This window comes from Orycteropus afer, unplaced genomic scaffold, assembly GCF_000298275.1.
Source record: "Orycteropus afer afer isolate SDZICR_OR568_19922 unplaced genomic scaffold, OryAfe1.0 scaffold00144, whole genome shotgun sequence".
In the NCBI taxonomy this organism is placed as follows: domain Eukaryota; kingdom Metazoa; phylum Chordata; class Mammalia; order Tubulidentata; family Orycteropodidae; genus Orycteropus; species Orycteropus afer.
In genome coordinates, this window is record NW_006921731.1 from 1,107,377 (window position 1) to 1,126,607 (window position 19,231).

General features: G+C 48.4%; 1 protein-coding gene across 1 annotated transcript in view; it reads left to right on the forward strand.

Moving 5' to 3' along the window:
- Window positions 1-19,231, forward strand: part of ATP2B2 (ATPase plasma membrane Ca2+ transporting 2) — a 174,643-nt gene that overhangs the window by 81,806 nt on the left and 73,606 nt on the right. The window contains exons 3-4 of the mRNA XM_007945812.2: window positions 10,800-11,057; window positions 12,058-12,183. Coding sequence (XP_007944003.1) covers window positions 10,800-11,057; window positions 12,058-12,183 — 384 coding nt within the window. The remainder of the gene's footprint in view (window positions 1-10,799; window positions 11,058-12,057; window positions 12,184-19,231) is intronic.

Below are 19,231 nucleotides of genomic sequence, written 5' to 3' on the forward strand. Positions count from 1 at the left end.
CTTCCCTTCAAGGCTCAGGGGTCCAAGATTATCTTCTGTGTCTGTGTTAATTGATTTCCCTTTTCTTTGTTGAAGAGCGTCTCTGCAGTCCTTGTGCCTAGTCCGCCATCTTACCGGAACTCTCTGGTTTTGGTTTTGGTTTGAGCTTCTTGGTAGCCAAGAGAGAAAGGGAACTAGAATGATTTTCAAAGCTCACGTTATCAACAAGGAGAAACACTAGTTCTTTAGGAAGATATTATTTCCCCTAGCAGTGAATTCTGGGATAAACTTTTCACATGAGCTATTATAAGAGATGTGTAATAGGCAGCATTCTTTGCAAATGTTTTGGAGCAATGTAGAAGATTGCATATAACTTTCTTAAATAATTCTTCAACAAAGCTAAGGGTGCAACACAACAGCATAACAATAATGATAATACTTCTTACTTTTAGAATTTCATTTAATCTTCACAACCACCCTGTGGGCAGGTGCTGTTATTATCAGAGAAGCCAAGGCTTGGAGAGAGTGATTTGCTAAGGTCACACAGCAAGACCATGGCTCAGATGGAGCTGACACCTATCCCTCAGCTGCATTTCCTCAGATGGATGGACTGCCACCCAGGTTAATGGCCTCCTGTGACTTGATTGAGTGCAAGATTAAACTCAAGGATGGGGGTAGGGTGGCAGAGAGCCTCCCCATAGCCCACTGACTAGGTGGCTCTTCGAACTTCCAGTGAAGAGATGAGGAAACCAAGGCCCAGAGACTTGCTGACAAACTCACAGCTTGCAGGTGGCAGGGCTAGATTTCAAACCCAGCTCTGTCTGGTTCTTCCCACTGCCCGTCCTATCTCTAGCTGAGACACTAAGTTCAGTCATGCTGTGCCCCGGGCAGTTGTGCACACACTCAAGCTTGGCCCTGACCTGAGCTCCAGCCCCTTGATATTGCCAGAATCACCCCACTTCCACCCAAGTCAGACTCAGACTTCATGGCTCCGCCCCATTGCTCAATGTAAAAATAAAAATTCCAAAGCACTGGGCAAGTCGTTGGTTTTACTAAGGAACAGGAGGGAAAGATTATGTTGCACCCCACTCAGCAGAAGTCCTCAGACATCTTTCTCTCTTCCCACTTAACCCACTCAGCTCTCCTTTCCTGCCCCCACTTCCCTGTGCACACAGCCTTCCATAGACCATGCCTGGCTGTAGCCAAACACCCTCCGCACGCTGCCACTTCAAATCCTGGTCCTCACTCGACCCCTACAGCCACCTTAAAGGGACAGCAGGAACACAATATTATACCCATTTTACAACCAGGAAACGGGGGCTCAGAGAAAAAAAAACCTTGGCCAAAGACTCTAACAGGGCCCTCCCCAGAAGCCCACCGGGGCAGTCACTGTAGACATCGTGCCAATGCTATGGTAGTGGCAGTGAGGAGTTATGTTTAAAAGCGTGAAATGCAGCCGGTTTCTCTTTGACAAACAAGCACCTGCCACCCTCCTAGGAGGCACAGAGGCCAGTGCTCAAAGTCTGAACTCAGGTCCCAGCTCTGCCTGTCTGACCCTAGACCACGGGCTAACCCCTCAATGCCTCCAACCTCAATGTCCACATCCATTGAATGGGTGGATAACAGTATCTACCTCATGGGCTCTTGTAAGGATTGGTGCAAATAGTGCAAAGTGCTCAGCACTGAGGCCAGTGTTGAATAAAACTCTCAGTAATCAAGAGCTGTTTGTTACCCCTGTGGCTGGGTACGCCCCCTCTCTCGGAATGCATCCATGTTCTTTCCAGCACCCAGAATTCTGGTGTTCCTGTGGCAAAGCAGAGGTGGACATCTGAGCTTGTAGAATCACATGTTGTAAAGCTCCAGCATGCATGTACTCACCCTCAACCACCACTCAGGCCCCCTGCCCCCAGGCCCAAAGAGACAGCACATGGGCTAGAGGGGAATGGGGAAATCCAAACCTCAGGTGCCAGGCAGAGCCAGAGCCCAGAACACATTCAGGAAATTGTGCAGAAGCAGCACCGACTCTGTGAGAGCAAAAGAAAGAACAGAAGGCAGGCAAGCAGACCAGCAGGGCCTCACAGAAAACATGACGATATTCCCCCAGCTTCCACTGTTCAGCGTCCAATTTGTGAGTTCGCTCAGTTTGATTACTCACATGACATTCTCCTGTGGTGCCCCAGAACTCATATCCCGGCACAGAGCTCTGGTGCAGGCTGAGCACACAGTAGCCCCCCACCCCCACCCCAATTTCAGGTCAGAAACTGAGCTCTGAATGAGCAGGGGCATTGCGCAGAGGTGCTCAGCAAAGACATGGGCTGGGGCCCGGCCAGTCTTGACTCAGTGGGGACACCCTCAAATGGCAGAGATGAAAGACATCTGAGACTTCCTCAGGTTAGAGGAAGCCAATGAGTCCAACACCACTGCTGTACCAAACCCTAACTCCCTGCCCCTGCCAGAAGACATGACCTTCTAGGGAGGAAGCCTGTTCTCTTACAGATGAAAAAGCCAGGGATGTGGATTCAAATCCAGATGCAACTATTTACCAGCTGACATTTGACTGCTAGCTAGAAGGCTGGCTGTTCAAACCCACCAGCCACTCCTCGGAAGGAAGATTGGGCAATCTACTTCTGTAGAGATACTGCCTCGGAAACCCAAGGAGGGGTCGCTAGGAGTCAGGATTGACTCCACAGCAGTGAGTTTGGTTTCGTTTAGTCAGACCTCTGCTTCTTCATCTAATTCAATGAGGAATTGGAATTAAATGTACAATGAATTTAGGACAATGCCAGGCATATAGTAGATGTGTTATCAGCCAAAGTGGCAGGATATGGTAAAAAAAAAAAAAAAAAAAAAATCAGTCTTGTTTCTATACAACAGCTATGAGTCATCGGAAAAGGAAATTAAGGAAGCAATTTCATTTACAATAGCATTTAAAAGAGTAAAGTCCCCAAGACTAAATTTAACCAGGGACGTAAAGACTTGTATGCTGAAAACTATAAAATGTTACTAAAAGAATTTAAAGAAGACCAAAATAAATGAAAGTCCATTCTGTATCCGTGAAATGGAAGGCTTAATATTGATAAGATACTACCCAAAACATTCAATAAATTCAGTGCAATCCACATCAAAATTCCAGCAACCTTCTTTGCAGAAATGGAAAAAAGTAGGTGTTGACTGACCACACTGCTCCATGGCGACCGTGTCTAATGGTGATATTAACATGTGTTCACACTGTCTAGTTTTATGTAATGTTTAACTCCCAGGCCTTGCTATGGGGATTTAGCTCATCGTTCTCCCCTTAATCACCAGAGGCAGACTGGGCTGGACCATCTGGGTCAATGACCCCTCCTGAGAGGGACTGAGTGGGGTCAGGAGGATCCTCAAACTTCAGGTTTGAGTCCAAGCTCTCTCACTTCCTGGAGTATGGCCTTGGATAAGTCCCATCTCCTCCTCTGTAAAACTGAGATGATGATAATCCTACCTGCAAAAGAGCAGACATGGAAGGCTGGGTGCTGCAGGGCACTCTGTTGCCTAAGAGTCCATCACCAGCATCCTTTTCTACTTGAGAGAAACCCTGGCTCAGAGACCTTTGGGCACTTGTCTGAGGTCACATAGCATATTTGTGTCAAGGCTGGTACTGGTACACCTAGTCCTCCCAGTTCCCTGCCTGGACCACTACCTAGTGCCAGAGTTCCCAGCACAGTAGAAAGCACTTAGTAATGCTCAGAAAGTGTGTGGGGTTTGACCCATTTTGACTAATAAGCATAACCTCTACCATTTTGAGGGCCTACATGCTATGCCAGGCCCTCTGCCAAGTGTTTAATCCTGACAACAGTGAAGGAGGTGGAGTCCTTATTTTCCTATTGAGCAAGCAGAGGTCACACCGGCAATGAGAGGCCACACTCTACCACACCCAGGTCCAGGGGGAGACCTGAGGAGCAGCTGCAGGTACCTTAGCCCCTTGTGGTCACAAGCTCCAGATTCTGTCCCTCCTCCATCCAAGGGGGACCCCAGAGGAGACCACAGCTGGGCCTGCTCACTCTTCCTCTTCCTTCTCCTTCCTCGTCTCTTCGCCCATTGCATCAGGGGCGGCAGGAATTGTTTCCAGGAACAAGGTGTTCTGCAGGTAAAAATAGTGGCTGTGGGTGGGCCTCTTGGAGGGGAGGCCATGGCACCCTGGATGTTCAGGTGTCCTCTTACCCTTTACCTTGTAACACTGCCTCAGGTCTAACCACTCAGGTGCAGGGAACCCCAGCTGCCCTACTGTGGCATTGGTCACTTGATAAACTACTAGATAGATTTTTTCCCCCTGCCTTTTCAACTCCAGATGCCATTTTGAGGCAAGAAAGATGGATAATTTGGAACAGACCAGCCCACACTCAACCTTGGATCAGGAGGACCCAGGGATTTGCCCACATCTACAATCCTTCCTGTGCCTCTTTCAGGCTCTCACTCACAGCCTTCTGTGCTCTGAGCTCCTTCCTGCCTCAGGGCCTTTGTACCTGCTGTTCCCACTTCCTAGAATGCTTTTCTGCCCTGCCACCCTTTACCTCATTCTTTTTCAATCATTCTTCAGGTCTTGACTTAAATGTTGTATTCTCATAGAGGCTCACCCAGCCCTCAATTTTAATTTTGGCCATCCTCTGTCATAGCCTCACCTTCCTTTCTGCCATTGATTGTTCTTACAATTTACAATTTCTTTTGTATATTTATCTCTGTTTATTTTTTGATGCTTCTACAAGTCTGTCAGTTCGATAAAGGCAGAAACCAAGTCTGCCTCATTCACTACTATATCTAGAACAGAGCCTGACACATACCAAGGAATGAATTGAATGAGGTGAATGTTTCTGGCACACAGTAGGCACTCAGTAAATATTGGGAATAGTGGGAATGGCATGACTCCATAGGAGCAGGGGGAACCATCTGAGGCTGGCTGTCCCACCTCATTCTCTTTCCACCCCTCCTCCCACCCTATCCATTTCTGTCCATTCCATGCCCTTTGGCTCAAATGTGATCCTCTTTGCAGGCACCAGAGGGAGGGGCTCACTGCAGGGTTCACTCCTACAGACTATCCTGCTGGTAACTTAGGCACTCAGTGAGCAGCCAGATTCTGAGTGGAGATATCCAGGTCCTGGCACCATCCCATGTGCAGATGCAATAAATTGTTCCTACCCACTGAAACAAACCAAACCCACTCCTGGAGCCAGTTCTCACATAACAACCCCCATGGGGTTTCCAAGGCTGTAAATCTTTATGGAAGTAGATTGCCCCATCTTCCTCCTGCAGAGTAGCTGGTGGGTTTGAACCGCTGACCTTCTGGTTAGCTGTCAAATGCCTTACCCACTACGCCACCAGTTATTGTTCATGGAGCACATTGTTTGTCAGTGCCCCTGTGGGGAAGCATGGCTGGCAGTCTGTCTGCTTCCTCTCTCTGGCCTTCCCGTCTTTATCTGTAGAATGGGGAGATGATGAACACGTGATCTGAGGAGCTGTTTGCCCTTCCACTTGCTTTCCAGCTCCTCCCCACCAGGTCTCTGTGGGGACTGACTCCAGCCCAATAGTTAGCTGCTGGATGGTCCCAAGAGGAGCAGGCCTGCCATCTCCCTTGTTCAGGGGCCCCTCCCCCTGTGGCTGTAGCAGAGCCACATCCTGGTCCCCTCCTCTGGTGGCAGCATTTGAGAGCTCTCCAAGGCACAGAAAATAAAACAAACCCACTGCCATCGGGTCAGTTCAAACTCATAGCGACCCCTTGGGTTTCTGAGGTGGTAATTTTTTACAGAAGTTGATTACCCCTTCTTCCTTCCATGGAGCGACTGGTGGGTTTGCACCACCAACCTTCTAGTTAGCAGTCATATGCCTTAGGCACTGTGCCACCAGAGCTCCTTTCCAAGGCTTAGAGAAGGAATCAAAAAGGAGGGTGGATTCCCAGCTTTAATTTCGAGAGCAGGAAATGGAAGCCAAAGTGTGAGGAGGGAGGAAGACGGCTCCAGAAGCCCTGAACCCCTCGCCCTGGGTGCCAGGCCCTGTGCTAAGCACTTTCCACCCTACTGCATCATCAAATCCTTACAGCCTCCTGGGGCAGAAGGGGCAGCATAGCCCCATGGTTAGGAGTATAAGCTCTGGAACCTACCACTCACTGGCAGTGTGACCATGAGCAAGTTGCTTACCCTCTCTGAGCCTCAGCTTCCTCCTCTATAGAATGGGCATAGAAAAGAGCCTCCTTATAAGGCTGTTGGGAATTTTGAGAGCTCTTTCATATAAAGCAGTCAGCATAGTGCCAGGCACACTGAAACACTTAATGAACAAGTCATACCTACAATTACCACTAAATAAGGATTACAGGCATCCTCCCTGGACAGAGGGGTAAGAGGGTGGGAGGTCTGTCTAGCCCCAGATGACCAGGGTGTGTCCCCATCATCACTGACAAATGAGACAGGAATGTCCCGCTGCCCAGAATACCAGGGCCCTACTGGTCCTTGAAAGTTGTGGGGTTGAGGCCCAAGAGCATCTTGTGATGAGATGAACGGTCCACTCCAACCAGCTCACCTCCCAAGGAGCTGCAGAATGATCACTCCAGGTGTATGCATATCCAGTGATCTTTGTGCCAGCTCTGTGCCATCCCAGGGCACCATGTGACCATCAGACACTTCTCAGGGGGAGATGAAAGTTAATTGGCTTTTGTTGGCAACTTGGGTGTTTGGTATCGAATCAGCAAGAGCAGCAGGCAGGGCTGGGAGCAGAGGGAGCAGGGTAGGAATCCCACCCAGCCCCTTGGTCCCTGGCATTCAGAAGCCAGTCTTTGGAAAGGACCAATGATAATGTGAACCTACCATGTGCCAGGCCCTTGCTAGCCCTCAGGCTCACGAAGCCCCTGAACCCATCCCGCTTTGCAGCTATCCAAACTGAGGATCAGAGAGGCCAAGTCACTAGCCCAAGGCCACACAAAAGAGCCAGATCTTTCCAATTCCAGAGTCTGAAGGCTTTCTGTTGGCCTGGGCTACCTCTAAGTGTCCTAAATGTTCCATATCTGCACTAATGGGGAGCCATTGACAAAGTACACAAAAGTAAAATGACAGCCTTCCCATTTACAGAGCATGTGGCAAGGGGTCCAGGAATATCATAAGTCCTGAAAAGTAAAGCATTGGGCTCTGTGTCTCAAACCACTCTCCTGGAACCCCAAGAGATCACATTTCTATGTACTGGACTTCTATTTATTGAGGTTGACCTGTGTTTCCAGGTCTTCAGGGCCTCTACTGATGTCATTCGTGTATGGTACAGGGTACCGTCTCCTAGTTCCTCTCTTCCAACCATCACATGCTGCTGAAATCCACCAGAAACCCCCTGTAACATGGAGCTTGAGGCTCTGAGTAGCCCAGCTGTGACATTTGAATGCAATAATGCCACCATACACTGGGAAAATCAATGAAGCTAAGCCACTCCTCGGAAGAAAGGTTGGGCAATTTACTTCCGTAGTGATATCGCCTTGGAAACCCAAGGAGGGGTCACTATGAGTCAGGTCCGACTCAATGGCAAATAACAACAACAATAACAAGCTTTACCTGAGCATTTACTGGGTGTTCACTGCCATGGGCCTTTATTCTCTCAACCACCTTGTGAGGCCATGATTACCTCCATCTTGCCGATGAGAAAACTGAAGTAGTAGCTAGCTCACGGGCACACAGCAGTTAAGTAGCAAGCGGCTGGGATTGATTCAAACTCAGGGCAGCCCCACAGCAGACAGCCCCCTGCTAAGATCCATGTCAGTCATCATTAACACAATTGTGATTATTATCACCACTCAAGGATGATCCAGTTAAACCCTTTAAAATTACTGGAAGAGTCTGAAACTCTCAAAGGAAAACAAAAGATGGCTTCAATGGCATGGTTGTTTACTGGCCTTGGGGGAGTGGCTGGTTCAGAATTGAGATGTGGAATTTTCCAGCAACCCCCACTGCTCGGCCAAAATGGCTCTGCACCTTCCAGAGCTTGGTGCCAGCACCTGAGCCCAACCCACTCATACACCGAGAGCTCAAAAACATTCCTTGGTACCACTTGGCGTTCTTGCCATGTTTCTTCTTACCCCTGGCTACCTAGACATCTCTGGAGTCTCTTGAAATTGGACTTCCAGATGCTGGGCCATGAATCTTTGGAAACATGTTCTACTTTACCTTGTGAGGCCAGCACATGGCAGAGAGGGCAGTGGGCAGTACGCAGATTCTGAGACCTATATTCAAACCCCAGGTCTGCTAAGTGATCTTGGATGAGTCACCTCCCCTCTCTGAGCTGCTTCCCTTCTCCCAGCCAGCTTGAGGATAAAAGTGAGCACTTGGCACACAGTAGACCTCAGGATTTGGCAGCCCCCTGCCTAGCCCTGATAGAAGGAACCACTGTGAGTTCTCCAGGGATGAGCGGTCAGATGCTGCTTGGGGTCAATTTCTATGGACGTTGCTGTTCCCCGTGCCCCAGTGGAGAAAAGGGCCTGGACTAGTCTTGGCTGTGGCACTCACCTCTCGGGGACTCAGTTTCCTCATCTGTAAATGGGAATAATCCCTGCTCGCTCTCTGGATCCTTGTGGGGATGCAGGGAGAAGGGTGTATATAGAGGGACTTGGGAGACCTCAAGGCTCAACACAGCACAGCAGGCCCTTCCTTTGAGTCTGAGGCTTATTTTGGGGGGGCGAGGTCTCATGTTTTTCTGCTCACCCCAAGGGCCTGGCAGGCCTCAAGCAGTTTGGGGGCCCAGGCTGGGTGATTCAATGGTGAGAGGGGGTAGGATGCAGGGTGACCTCTAGGTCAGACAAGCAGCTCACCATTCGAGGTGGCAGTGCCCTCACTGTGTTGCGGACCTCAATCACTTCACTCAAGTCCAACAAGGGCTCACTCAGTACCTCCTGTTTACTGAGCACTGGGCCCAAGCATCCCCTTCCTCTCCTCAGGCCCCAGGAAGTGGTCACAGTTGCCCATTTTGCAGATGAGGACACTGCAGCTCAGGGAGGTGATGACTCACCTGGGATCTTATGGTGGCAGCAGCGACATTAGAACCAGCTCCTCTGAGAGCAGGCCTGTTACTGTGGCTCCCGCCCCAGCCTTGCTGCTTAGAGACCTGAAGGAGATGGTGTCAGCAAACTGCAATTTAGAGCCTGTCCTAGTTTCCTGTGTCTGCTGTAACAGAGTACCAAAAACTGAATGGCTTAAAACAATAGGGATTTAAGATCTTGCAGTTCTGGAGACTAGAAGCCCAAAGTCAGGGTGTTTGCAGGGCCTTACCCTGGGGGAGAATCTGCTCCAAGCCTCTCTCCTAGCTTCTAGTGTTGCTGGTAAGCTGCCTTGTTCCTTGGCTTAAGGTGTTGTCATTGTTGGGTGTCATGGAGTCAACTTTGACTCATGGAGGCCCCATGTGACAGAGCAGAACTGCCTCATAGGCTTTTCTAGGCTCTAATCTTTCCAGGCACAAATCACCAAGTCTTTTTCCTGTGGAGCTGCTGGGTGGGTTTGAACGGCCAACTTTTTGGTTTGCAGCCAAGTGCTTACTGCTTATAGATGCGTAACGCTAATCCCTGTCTCCGTCTTCACATGGCCATCTTCTCTCTCTGTCTCTTTTTCATAACGACACCAGTCACAGTAGATTAGGCCTCACCCTAATGATCTCACCTAAAGTTGACAATATCCGCCAAGACACTATTTCCAAATAAAGTCTCACTCATAGATACCTGCATTTAGAACTTCAACATATATTTTGGGACACACAAGTCAACCCATAACAGATCCTACAGCACATGCAATATGGGTTACCTTCTTTCTGTTCCAACCTCATGTTTTCTCTTTTCATAAATTACAATAAGCCCTGTCCTCTCTGCTAGTTCTGTCACAGACCTCACTTCATTCGTTCTTTTTTCATTTTATTATAGTGCAACATATACAAAAGTTTGCTACCTTATCCACCTTTAGTGTTCAATGAGTATGAAGAGAGAAATGTTCAAAAATGTTCTAGATAGTTATAAAAGTGGGATCATGCCATATCTGTCCTTTTATGTCTGACTTATTTCATCATTAAATGTCAACCTTCACAATAGGTCTCTGAGATAAAGAATATTTCTCTCTTTACAGATGAGAAAACTGAGGCTAGAAAGGTAATGTCATTTACTCAAGAGCTCACAGTTAGAACAGAGACAGGAAATTGAAGTAGCTAAGAGGTGAGCTTTGCAGCTTGACTGCCTGGGTTCAAATCCTACCTCCCTACTGGCACTTCCTAGCTCAGGTGAGTCACTTGGCTTCTCTCAGAAGCCTCAGTTTCCACATTTGTGAAATGGGAAAAGTGAGTACCTTAGGAGATGATCCACTTTGCACAGGAGTTGGCACATAGAAAAAAAAAAAAAAACTCACTGCTGTTGAGTCGAATTCGGCTCATAGGGACCCCTCCTTGGGTTTCTGAGGTGGAATCACTATAGAAGTAGATTGGCCAGCCTTTCTTCTGAGTGGCTGGTGGAAGCACTGGATATACAGATCACTATCCTTCTGGTTAAGGAGCTCTGGTAGCACAGTGACTAAGGCATATGACTGCTAACCAGAGGTTGGTGGTTCAAACCCACCAGCCGCTCACAGAAGCAAGACTGGGAAATGTACTTTCATAAAGATTTACAGCCTTGGAAACCCAGTGGGGGTTGCTATGAGTCAGAATTGACTCAATGGCAATGGGTTTTTTTGGTTTTATCCTTCTGGTTATCAGTGTTTGTTACTTGGCAGAACTGGGATTTAAATCCAGACCCATGAGGCCCCTCTTGCCTAGCTAACCCCACCCTGCCTGCTTCCTTCTGCTTTCTGCAGGATGTGCGACGGCCCAGGGTGGGGCAGAGGATGAAGGGGAGGCGGAGGCAGGCTGGATAGAAGGGGCTGCCATCCTCCTCTCGGTCATCTGCGTGGTCCTTGTCACGGCCTTTAATGACTGGAGCAAAGAGAAACAGTTCCGAGGCCTGCAGAGCCGCATCGAGCAGGAGCAGAAGTTTACTGTGATCCGGGCCAATCAGGTGGTCCAGATCCCTGTGGCCGAGATTGTGGTAGGGGACATCGCCCAGATCAAATATGGTAAGTGTCCTAGCCATAACATCAGGTTATAGAGCTGGAATCTAGAGAGATGTGAGCTGTGCCAGGAGCACAGCAGAGCCAGAGAAAACATCCCAGGGTAGGTCCTTGAAGGCTGATCCCCAGCCAAGATGTCTTAAGAGATCCTTCAGGAGGTCAGATGGTGCTTCCTGGAGGAGGTAAGATTCCAGAATCCATTTAAATAAGAAATGATTAATACATAGCACATGTGCCACCACTTTCCAAATCTTTACCCATGGCAGACATCACTAATCAACCACAGTGCAGAACCTAGATACAACCTCAGAAGCTTTGTCAACACTACACTTCAAGAACCACTAATACACAGAATAGACTTATGAGATAGAATCTAGTTACCATCCCTAATTTGGCTGTCAACAGATGGTGATTGGGCTAAAGAAAGTGTTAGAGGGAGCAGAAGTGGATGAGCAAACATTCTGGGCCCATAGAGAAAGTGGGCAGGCTGGCACCAAAGGTTTAGAGGAAATACATCCTGGGTAAATAGAAGCAGAAGGCATAGGGTGGAGGAGGAGTGTAGTGGCCCTCTTCACTTAGCCGTAGGGGTCTGTCTTAGTTTCCCTGATAATGTGCTTGTCTTGGGGTCTTCTCAGAATTTCCCCAAACCACAGAGGAGACTAGAAAAGAATGGATCTTTAAATTCAAAATTCTCAGGATTAAGAAAACTTAACCCCAAATCCAAGCCAGGCCAAGAGAAGCACTTTGTAAACTATAAAGTTTATACTTGAGCTGAGATTGTTACTAGACCCAACCTCAGCCCTCCAGGCCTTGGACCATTCACCTTGGCCCCAGTCTTTAGCTGCATATTGGCCTGGAACAGGTGCCATCTTGGTTGCTGCACCCGGAGAGCTCTAGGCATCTGTTCCCCACTGATGAGCCTTTCCTCGTAATCACCCCAAAAGGGAAAGTTCTAGCCTCTCCAGCACCTTAGACCTTGCTGACTCCCTGCCCTTCCTCCTACCAGGTGACCTCCTCCCTGCTGATGGCCTCTTCATCCAGGGCAATGACCTCAAGATTGATGAAAGCTCCCTGACTGGAGAGTCTGACCAGGTGCGCAAGTCTGTGGACAAGGACCCCATGCTGCTGTCAGGTGAGCTGTGACTAGCTGGCAGTGGGCTCACTCCCAGTCCCACCCTCATGTGAAGGGAGAGGGCCATCTATGTTTCCCCTCCCTAAGGCTGGATGGGCCTGGAGACTTTGGTCTTTGGCTTTGGGATCTCTGGCCAGCTCAGCCTTCACAAGAACTCCTTCCCTTTTCCCCCACAAATGTGCCTACTGTGAGCTCAGCACTGCTCTAGGCCCTGAGGATACCCACAGTGAAAATATTGACCAAAAAAACCCTGCCCTTATGGAACAATGTTCTAGTTACTTGGTTTATGAAAAAATCAAAAGTTGAAGCCTGTTGTCATCAAAAACATGAAGGAATCACTCCAGTGACACCTACTAGGTTTAAGGCACTAGGCCAAGTGCTGGGGAGATAACAGTGAAGAAGGTAGGTGAGGCCCCAGCCCTCAGGAGCTTGCATTATAGTAAGGAAAGAGAGGCAATGCAAAAATTCTAGAGGATGATAGGTGTTTGAAGAAAATAAAACAGGGCAATGGGAGGCAGGTGACTGGAGAGGTGGGGGAAGGCATCTTGGGGAGGCAGCATGTGAGCCAAGGTATGAGGATGAGAAGGATCTGGCCTTTTGAATATTGGGGAATAGTGCACAGGCAGAAGGAACAGCAAAGGCAGAGGCTCAGAGCCAGGACTGTAGCTGGAGGATTGTGAGCAAGATGGAAAGGACTGAGGAGACAGATGTCAGACCTTTTGGGCCAGGTGAGGAGTTTGGAGATTATTCTGAGTGTTTTAAGCAGAGTCTTAAAGAGAACTGGTGTTTACATTTTTAAAAGCTCACCCTGGTTGCTGCAAGAGTGCTGGTGGGGAGACCTCACGGGGATGAGGTACCAGCCAGGTGAGACACCTTCCCCACAGAGACATCCAGAATTTGTTTTCCAACAATTTTTTCCAACAGACAACAATTGCTTTCCAACGATGGTTAGCAAACATCCTCTGAACCACTGCTCTGGACCGGGCACCAGGCTGGGTGCTGGGACCTCCTCCCACACCATGACTCAGACCTAACCCCAGCCACGAGGATAGGCACACGTGGAAATAGCTAATTCCAGCAGAGAGGTGAGAGGAAGGTGTCATGAGAAAGGCTAGAAGGTCTCCCTAACTCAGCCCTGGGGAATGGGCAGAGCTACCCAGAGGAGGTGATGTTGAACTAGGTTTTAAAGGGTGAGTGGGAGTTCACCAAAGAGAGATGTAGAAAAAGGGCACTCCTCACAGAGGCAACTATGTGTAAAGACACAGAGGTCTGAAGGACTGTGGAATGTTCTGGAAACATAAAGAGGAAGATCAACAGGTCTGCAGGGTGGGATGGTAGAAAGGAATAAGAATTGGGGCAAGGACATTTATTTATCTGGGACATTTTCATTCAACATTTATTAAGTACCTATTGTATGCCAGTGGTTAATGGGACAAGCAAGGTCCCTGCCCTCTTGGAGCTTACAATCTAATAAAGGAGACATAATAAAGGAGCATGCAAACAAATATGTCAGGTAATTTCAGATAGTGATAAGTCAGATGAAGAGAGTATGCCATTGTAATAAGGTAGAGATCCACAGGGGTCTTAGTTGGTCAGGGAAGGCCTGTCTGAGGAGGTAGCATTTGAGCTGAAACCCGAACAGTGAGAAGAAAGAGCACTCCAGCAGAGAGAATAACAAGTGCAAAGGCCCTGGGGTCTGATTGGGAGATAGTTGAAGGCCTTGGATGTCTTCATGAATTTTGGGTCTCATGAGGCTCAATAAACTGTGGGATGACTTGGTTGGCAGAAGTGGCTAGGTCATCGGGATCTGTGGAAGCCATGGGGAGGCACTGGGCCTGCGTGGATTTGTGATGAAGGTTCCAGACAGTTCAGAGAAGGCAGAGGAGATAGAGCTACCTGGCAGGAGGCAGAGGAGAGAAATACTCAGAATCACTGGCCTGGGCATCACAAACCAGCCAAGGAGGCAGGCTCAAGTACAGAGAGACCCTGTAAGAGATGCAGATGAGGGAGAGATGGACAGGAAGTTGCCCAGCCTAGGGGGGTTGCCCAGGGGTAGCAGGGTCACCAAGCAGGGACAAGAGGTCCCAAAGAGGGCAGTTATTGTTGTTAGTTGCCATCAAATCAATTCTTAAATATGGTGACCCCTGTGTACAGAGTACAACTGTGCTCTGTAGGGTTTTCAATGGCTTATTTTTCCATAGATCACCAAGACTTTCTTCCAAGACACTTCTGGGTGGGTTCGAACCACCAACCTTTCAGCTGGTAGTCAAGTGCTTAAGCATTTACACCACCCAGGGACTCCTAAAGAGAACAGAAATGCCAAAAATAAAAACAAAGCTGAGGGCAGAGGAGAGGGGCAGGAGGAGAGTGAGGAGGAGCTCAGGGAGAGACAGAGGACTCAGGGAGGGCTGCTTGGGCTCTATGTCCCTTGCTCTCTGTCAAGGAGAAGCCTTGTTAACTGGGGAGGGGTGCAGATGTCTGAGGGGTATGAAAATCCCAGGAGGCTAAGAGATCACAAGACAGAGACTCCTGTGGGTGGGGAAGGGCTACAGGGCTAGAGAACAGACAAACGGCATTCCCAGTCTCACCAAAAGTCTCAGTGAATCCTGTGAAGCCCAGGCTGATGGGTCAACATTAGTTAAAGTGGGTGGTTTATGAGCACTGGTAAAAGAAAAGAGTGATCACAGGAAACCACTATGGGACCCCCAAAGCCAAACCAAACCAACCAGCTTTGGTCTTGAGTATTCGGCTGGCCTGGAAGCTCAGGTAAATGGAATAGACCAAGGCCTTCTGTGATGTCCTTGTGGACAAGATAGAGAAGGGTGTGCAGAAGCCAGGGGATTCAGGTATATGTGTACTGATTCTAGAATTCCTTGGGTGGTGGAAACAGTTAACATGTTTGATTGCTAACCAAAACGTGGGAAGTTCAAGTCCACCCAGAGGCACCTTGGAAGAAAGAGCTGGCAATCTACTTCTGAAAAACCAAACATTGGAAATCCTATGGCGCACAGTTCTACTCTGACACACATGGCACACCATGAGTCAGAGTCGACTTAATGGCAGCGAGTACTGGAGCTGACTCTTAGGTTTCTGGCAGTCTGGGAGAAGGTTTCTGCCCTATTGCACATTGGGAATTGTGTCCATCAGGCTGCCAGGGACCACGACTGCAGAGAGGGTGGCAAAAAGAAAGCAAGAGTCAGGATCCAGAAAGATCACCACAGCACACAGGATGAACTAGACTGAAGAAGATGAAACTAGGCAGGGACCAAACTGTGAGTCCACAGTGCTGACATTCAGAAACACAATTATAGGAGCATAGGGAGGGGCAAAGAAGGGTGGCTTAGCCACAGCAGCTTGTGAGGGAAAGACAGAACAGTGAGTAGTCAATTCAATAGAACGCTATTTGGAAAGAGAAGCATTCTAATAGTCAGGACCACTCTAGAACAAAAGAAACTGACTGAATGGTAGTAAATTCCCCAGCACTGATTGTGGATGAACAGGACCCCACAAGCTGTGGGTGGGGCTATTGCCTAGTGAGCCCAAGTGTTGAGTAGGTATTATGTTCAATGCCTGTCCCAGCCCGGAGATTCACAGATTTACGGTTCTGTGACCGACAAATGTTGGGGGGCCCCTTCATCCTGCCTACCCCACAGGGCTGTTGTGGGGACCACATGCATGAACAGATGCCACAGTCCTCTGTGAGCCATGTGAGTATGAGGGCCATGTGGATTCCAGCCTGGTGCCAGCCCTGTAGGAGCTCTGGTGGCATAGCGCCTAAGGCATTTGACTACTAACCAAGAGGCTGGCAGTTCAAACCCACCAGCCACTCCTCAGAAGGAAGGTTGGGCAATATACTTCTGTAGTGATAACACCTCAGAAACCCAAGGAGGGGTCGCTATGAGTCAGATCCAACTCGACGGCAGTGAGTTTGCTTTGGTTCTGGGCCTTCTTCTTGCACTGTAAACCCATCTTCTTCCATCCTGTCCACCCTACCTTTGCTGAAGAGATTCCCTCTCAGACTACTCTCTCCTTTCCTCTTTGCTCATTTAACTCTGCCCATCTGCTCAGTCTCCACCTCCCCCATGAAGTCCTCTGTGACCACCACTATCCTCAGCCCCGTGGCAGTCACCCCTTACCAGCTGGGACCCACATTTTCACCTATGCCATCCCACACTGTGATGGGGCCACTCAGGCACAAGTACATGTATTGATTGAATTTCCCACTCTACAAACCATCTCATATACAATAAAGAACTAAATCCACCTGCAGTAACTGAAACTAACTCCTGGGTCACCTTGTAGGTAAATAACACTTTAGCTCAGAAAATAATATCACCTGTGAGTACTGTGAGCCTTTGAAAAACCACCTATATGACACCAAAAGGCCAACAATTACATTAAAACAAAGATAAAAATGTTAGGGGCCAGGGAACTAGATTAATGGAAATGAAACTAGAACAGAAATAATGACAATATTTGCACATTGTAAAGAATGTAACTGATATCATTGAACAACTTGTGCAGAAATTGTTGAATCAGAACCTAAACTGCTGTATAAACCTTCAACAAAAACACAATAAACTGTTATTAAAACAAAAAAAAAAATCTACCCACAGTCCCACCACACACACAGATGTCTAACTCATCTCATTCTTATAGAACCTCATCCATCCTTGGTCTTACACAGCCATGGAGGCCACTGCCAGAGTGTGCTTCTGTATTGATCCTCTCGCCAGAGAGGCTTGAGCTGCTGGGATCTTGAGACTCTGAGGTTATAGGAGGAGGGCATTCCCAGCTCCTTTCCCTGGGCCCTACATACTTCAGAGGCCCAGGTATGGTTTGCCAGAGGTGAGAAAAAATAAACTATGAGAGGTTATAGAGAGAGCAGAGAGCCACACCAGGCTGAGCCAGATGCTGGCACTACAATGAACTTACTGTGTGGCCTCAGGCACAGTGCTTCACTTCTCTGAGCCTCAGTTTACCTATGAGGACAATGGGGGTAGCATTGGGAGAGGATATAGATGAAGCCCCTGCTTAGCACCCACACATGGATGCTCAAACAGGTTAGCTCCATTCCTCATTCCTTGGATGGAGCCTGAATCTGAACATGAAATAGAGCTGGGTTCAAATCCTGATTCTATCCCTCATTGGCTGGGGGATGATGGACAAGCTCTTACCCTTTCTGAGCCTTCATTTGCTTACCTATAAAATGGAATGACTCATGAGGTGGCATTGAAGTATGCAGCCTCCAGATATGTCCATTTCCTCCCTCCCTTCTCTCCCGTCCTGCATATGCCAACCCTTCCTATCTCTCTGGACTGCCGCCTCTTCTCCACCATTCAACTCAACCCCCTTCAGGCCTGCCTAGGTCTCCTCCAGGGAGCTTTCCTTGATTGGTCTTATCCTCAGTGCCTTGGGCTCCCCAGATAAATGCCATTTGGAAGCTCATTCCTGCACATGATCAGGCACTATGGACTCTTTACTTGTGCTAGGTTGCCTTGCTGGGCCTTCTGGTCAGATGACCCTCAGAAGGTACAGAGGGACCAGGCAGCACCCGCAGGGTCCTCACAATGGTCAGAAGCCCCCTGTGCCATTGAACATACTGCTCTACAGAGAATAGGGCAATGAACAGTCTGGTTCGGAGGTCACTTGGCCCAGCCATGCCCTGGCCATGTGACCCTAGACAGGTCTCTTCACCAATTTGAACCTGCAAATATTGGTCTGTACAAATGTTGGGGGGCCCCTTCTTCCTGCCTACCCCACAGGGCTGTTGTGGGGACCACATGCATGAACAGATACAACAGTCCTATGTGAGCCATGTGAGTGTGAGGGGCCATGTGGATTCCAGCCCTGTGCCAGACTATGACCTTGGGCACATCTCTCAGCACCTCAGTCTTCCCATCTGGCAAATGGGGACAGCCCAGCCTCCAGAAAGGCTCAGATGAATTGAATGCTCTTAGCACAACAGAAATCATAAAGGCCTGATAAATACTCTAGCCCCAGAACAGACAGGCAGACACAAGCCTGTGTTTGATGTATCTTCAGACTAGACAGAGTAGGGATATTCAGGAATCACAAACACACATCTCCATAGCCAGGCAGGGTTGTAAACAGGCATGAGTACCAAACCAGGGCCATGGCTGCTTCCATTGTTGTTGCAGGACCACCAGCCCAGTATGGCTGAAATTCTTACTCTGCAAGGATCAGAAATCCAGATTTTCCTATACAATCTCCAGATATTCAAATACGGACAAGAATGTTCATGGTTTGAAAAATTTGTGTGGATTAAGCAACATATGGGTAGGCTATGGTGTGCAACCTTGGATGTAGGTCTATTTTTTTTTTGACTTTGCATTTGAAAATAATTTCAAACTTTCAGAACAGTTGCAAGAGTAATACAAAGAACACCTGAGTAGCTTCATTCTGGTTCAACTATGATTGGCATTTTGCCCCATTTGCTGTCTTTCAGACCTGCAGGTCTTACTTGAGACCTCTCTCCCTCAGGCAAACACAGTGCTCCCTTTCCCTTCATACATCCCATGTGTCTAAGAACAAAGATGTTCTCCTGCATGAGCACCGCACAGTCATCACATTCAGGACATTTAGCATTGACCCAATAACCAGCTGCTGTCCAAGTGACTCCAACCCATGGCAACTCCATGTGTGTCAGTAGAACTATGCTCAGTAGTGATTTCAATGGCTGTGATCTTTCAGAAGTAGATCACGAGGCCTTTCTTTCAGGGACTCTCAGGGTGAACTCGAACTTCCAACCTTTCAGTTAGCAGTTAAGCACATTATCCATGCACTACCCAGGCACTCTATTGACACCTTATTCTTATACTGTGATAATACAGACTCTCCATACTCTGATCTCCTCAGTGGTCCCAGCAGTGCCCTCCTGTCCAGGACTCTGCACTGTGTTGTGTTGTCTGGCCTCCTGTGTCTCCTTTAAAAGGGAACAGCTCCTCAGCCTTTCTTTTTCTTTCATTAGCATTTTTGAAGAGTATACTCCTAGCATAGTGGCTAAAGCACTTGACTGCTAACCAGA